We start from the raw sequence: 5,062 nt of genomic DNA on the forward strand, positions 1-5,062 counted from the left end.
ATAGTTTTAGTCGCCTTTCTGTAACCAGTACGTCTAACAATTTATTAGATAATTTCTTCTACGAACATCTATAAAATCAAACTGCTACCATTCTCAAGGCCTCATATTGGTTCTTATCAGCGAGAATACGACTGATCAACAGGGCCGCACCAAGGCTCTAATGAAAAATTTTCGTAGCCATGGATAGCGAACCTAATACGGGTTCTTCTGACTACAGGAGTTCCCAAAACAATCCCAGACTGTTTTCATCTGTACTAAGCCAAGCGAATACATCTATGTTTCCTACAAAAAAACAAGCTATTCTATTCAATGCAAGAGCAAACCTCAAACTAGAAGACTACTTAGTAGCTGTAGGCAACTACGTCACTCCACAAAATATTTTGTTTTCCTCTAAAATTTCTTATAATAGAATATGTATTTATCTATTGAGCAAAAAAGTAGTTGATGAATTCTTCAGCAACACCGAAGGAAAAATAGCAATCAACCAAGAAATTTTAACGGTGAGAAGACTGATCACCCCAAGCGGAAAACTGATCATCTCTAACGTATGTCCATCGATCCCACATAGCCTCCTTGAAGCTGAACTACGAGGGCTGGGACTAACTTTAGTATCTCAAATTTCCTTCCTGAGAATCGGAGTATCAAACCCAAACTTTAAAAATGTCCTAAGTTTCCGAAGACAAGTATATATTTCTCCATTAGATCACTCCAAATTACCTCAATCTATTGTTATATCCTTTGACCAAACTCCATACCGTATATACCTCACCTTAGATAATCAACTATGTTTCAAATGCAAGCAAAGCGGACATTTAGCTGTCAATTGTCCAAATATGAACAATGATGAATCCGTCCCCAGCATGAACATTAACGATGAAGCCCCTGTAGACACCATTATTGAAAACACTACTGAACAAACAGATCTAAATATTGAAAACACATTAGAAACGACGGAAGAAAACTTATTACTACTACCAACTTTTGCAAATCCAAATTCTAACTCCTCAGCGAAACGGAGTATTTCGGAAATCACGACACCTCCACCAAATTCTTCCGAACAAGAAAAGGAATTTGTCAAACCTATGCCAGAGCAACGAAGTAAAAAAGTTAAAACTTTCACTAGTGGACAACCTTTAGAATAATTGTTACGACCAGCCAAACCCTTATTTCAAAACGAATCAGAAAAATTAGTCTTGTCATATGATGAAACAAAAGACTTTTTCGAAAATGTGTATGGATCATCCGACCCGCTCAGTGTGGCAAAAACTTACACGTCACCCCCTCCTGACGGAAAGGAAAATAAAAACCAGATGTACCAAAATCCAAAATAAGATAAAGAGACAATTAGACTTGGAATTAGCCAGTGAAATTGAAGACAGCGACACATCCCAGGAAACATTTTAGCAATTTTCAACTTCATCCTCTCTCTAGTAAAATTCAATTCGATTCTTCAATGGAACCTTAATGGGCACTATACCCAATTAGAGATGTTGAAGTTGCTCCTTTCAAAATACTCGTCATCTATTTTGTGTCTCCAAGAAACCCATTTCAGAAACCAAACCGTCCATAATCTTTCAAATTACACATGTTTTCATAAATGCAGAGACAACCAACTTCATGCTAGTGGAGGAGTTGCCATATATGTAAAAAACTGCTTAGAAGCACAAAACATTCCACTAATTACCAATTTGAAAACAGTTGCAGTAACTATCCAAGGACCAGACAAATTACATATCTGCAATCTTTATATACCTCCTAATCAAGATCCACCAATAGACGAACTCAATAACCTAGTCAACCAAATACCTCCACCGCGTTTAATAATTGGTGATTTCAATTCACACAATCAGATATGGGGTTCCAAGAAAACAAATACAAAGGGTCACAAAATTGAATCCATCATGAATAATTTCAATCTTAATCTCCTTAATGATGGAAGAAATACTCGTTTCAACGTTACAAACGGCGAATCGTCAGCAATCGATCTCTCTATTTGCGAACCACACTTATCTGTGTTACTGGAGTGGGATGTAATTACAGAGTTATACGGTAGTGATCACCACCCAATTATTATCACTAACGAAAAATCTAAAATCTCTTACGCTACCCCCCAAAAATGGTCTCTTTAAAAAGCAGACTGGACCCGATTTACTTCACTTATTGAAAATGAAACTGCAGAAATTGACACGAATGCAATGTTGAACCTGAATATAGACGCCATGATCTCAAAATTTTCTCAAATGATAATCCACGCTGCTGAGATATGTGTTGGAAAAACTAACTCCCTCAATAAACATTTTCCACTACCATGGTGGAACAATGGATGTCACACTGCCATAAAACTATCAAAAAATGCTTTTAATACTTACAAAAAACATAAAACCACAGAAAATCAAATAGAATTCAAACGTTTGAAGGTACATCTTGAAAACAAGCAGACGAGAATGTTGAAAGAAGTTTGTTTCCGGAATCAACAGTTCCACACCTATTGGCAAAGTATGGAAAATGATAAGAAAAATATCAAAAACATCAAACTACAAACCTATAAGTTATTTAAAACACGACGGAAAGATCCTCACTTCGCCACAAGAAATAGTTGGAATTTTTGCATCAACATTTCATCACTATTCCAGTAATAACAATTATGGAGCTGCCACAAGAGATGCCACAACTTTCAGTAGACGAGAAGACAACAAATCCAAATGACCCAATTAACTGTTCAATTTCACAAGACGAATTTGATGATTGCCTTCAGAACATTAAAGACTCATCTCCTCGACCAGATGATATTCCAATAATCTTCCTAAAAATGTTGCCTAAAAATGCTAAAGAACTGCTTATTAAAATGTATAACGTCATTTTGAGTCAACATGTCTTTCCTCGTATATGGTCTGAGACAATCATTATTCCTATTCATAAAACAGACAAACCTAAATCATATCCAGAGTCTTACAGACCAATTTCAGTTTCGTGTGCCATGTATAAAGTAATGGAGAAAATCATAAATAAGAGATTAATGTGTACTCTAGAAATCAGAAAACTACTTATACCACAACAGAGCGGATTCCGGAAAATACGATCAACACTTGATAATCTAGTAGATCTTGAATCAGAAGTACACGAATCTTTCGCGAATGACCAAGACTGCATCGCAATAGTTATCGATATTTCAAGAGCATATGACACTGTATGGAGACCTGCAATTATTAGCACACTACAAAAATGGTCACTTGAAGGAAATTCCTTGCATTTTATTGCTAACTTTTTGAAATATCGCAATTTCCGAGTTCGCACAAACGGCTGTATATCTCTCAACAGGATCCAAGAAAATGGAGTACCACAAGGTTCTTCTCTGAGTTCCACATTATTCCTGATTGCCATTAATGATATAATCAACGACTCTAGGGCTCCTCTTAAAGCGAGACTGTATGCTGACGATCTTGTAGTTTTTGCTAGAGGAAAGAATGACGTCACCATTCAGAACATCTTACAGAAATTCCTCAACAATTTAGAGAAATGGTCTGCTTCAACTGGATTGAAAATATCTCAAAAAAGACCAAATGTATTCATTTCTCTAAAAGAGCCAAAGCAACCCCTCCCCAACTACAAATATATGAACAGAATATTGAATACGTTGAGTACATCAAAATCTTAGGACTGATATTTGATCAAAAATTAAACTGGAAACTCCACGTTCAATATTTAAAAATGACTTGTCAGAATGGACTCAACCTCTTGAAAACAGTTGCTTCTCGAACCTGGAGTTCAGACTCATCGATGTTAATGTTAATTTATAGATCACTGATCAGGTCTAAATTGGACTATGGGGCAATAGTATACAACTCTGCCAAAAAATCCATATTAAAACAACTGGATACCATCCACAACAACGCCATCAGAATTATCCTCGGAGCTTTTTGCACAAGTCCAACGGAAAGCTTATACTGTGAAGCAAGTGAACCATCATTAGCCAACAGAAGGAAGCTTATGACACTCACCTACGCAGCATCCATCATATCCAATCCAGATAATCCGGTATACCACAATGTAATAGCACAGAGATCCAAAAACATTTTTGCAAAAAAAATCAGAGCAGACCCTCCTTTTTACCAAAGATATAACCACTATCTTTCGAGTCTCCAACTAAAACAACCAAGCATTTTCTCAACTCCTAATACACCCAATACTCCTCCCTGGATAATCCCCCGAGCCAACATTGAATATGGACTGCTAGAATTTAAGAAAAAGAATACAAATCACAGGATGTTCAATGTAGCATTCAACCATCTTCTGGAGCAATACGAAGACTTCTTTCCAGTATACACTGATGCATCTAAAATAGAAGATGGAGTAGGGGCAGCTTTCACCAGCTCTGATTTCAGCTGTTCATTTAAATTATCGAAAGAAAACACAATAATCACAGGTGAATTATACGCTATTTGGAGAACACTAAAGTACATGGAGAAAAAGAACATCCCAAAATTTCTGATTGTCACAGATTCACTGAACGCTCTCGAAACAATTACACAACTATACACCAATCATCTCATCTTGCTTCGCATAAAACAGTCTCTCCACCTACTACATCAAAAACATATTTGCATCCGGTTTATGTGGGTCCCTTCACATATGGGCATAGTTGGAAATGAAAGAGCTGACAAACTAGCGAAAGAAGCAGTTACTAACCCGCTAACAGATACAGTGTTACTTGCTGTTCACACGGATCTGAAATCTCTATACAAGCAAACGATCATCAATAGTTGGCAATCACAATGGAATAGTTCGTCAGCAAAACTATCACAAATGACAATGTTTGTGAATTCAATCATTTCGATGAGTTAATATGGTAGTTAGGCACTAACAGTTTCTATGTTTGTCACCTCATTTCATTCATTTTTCCTCAACATATTACGTGAAACAATTTTTCACATCAGTCGAAAAATCAGTTGAAGACTTTAAAAACAATTCGATGAAAACTCTATCTGGTCAATCATAATGAATGGAATTACTGACACAAAAATTTAAATTTTATCGCAGTCGTCACTCAGGGTGCCCTGTAGCT

At 36.5% G+C, this 5,062-nt stretch overlaps 1 protein-coding gene across 1 annotated transcript; it reads left to right on the forward strand.

Annotated features, from left to right (window-relative positions):
* The first annotated feature begins 3,708 nt into the window (after positions 1-3,708).
* Positions 3,709-4,842, forward strand: LOC141483479 (uncharacterized). Its single transcript, XM_074178146.1, has one exon. It carries the CDS (start codon positions 3,709-3,711, stop codon positions 4,840-4,842), a length of 1,134 nt encoding a protein of 377 aa, XP_074034247.1.
* Positions 4,843-5,062: the final 220 nt, after the last annotated feature.

This window comes from Leptinotarsa decemlineata, unplaced genomic scaffold (genome assembly GCF_025532065.1).
Source record: "Leptinotarsa decemlineata unplaced genomic scaffold, Ldec_3_MD MMD2_tig00003557_RagTag_RagTag, whole genome shotgun sequence".
In the NCBI taxonomy this organism is placed as follows: Eukaryota; Metazoa; Arthropoda; class Insecta; order Coleoptera; family Chrysomelidae; genus Leptinotarsa; species Leptinotarsa decemlineata.

Coding starts and splice junctions, on each gene's coding strand:
- LOC141483479 (XM_074178146.1), top strand. CDS start 3,709: ATGACTTGTCAGAATGGACTCAACCTCTTGAAAACAGTTGCTTCTCGA.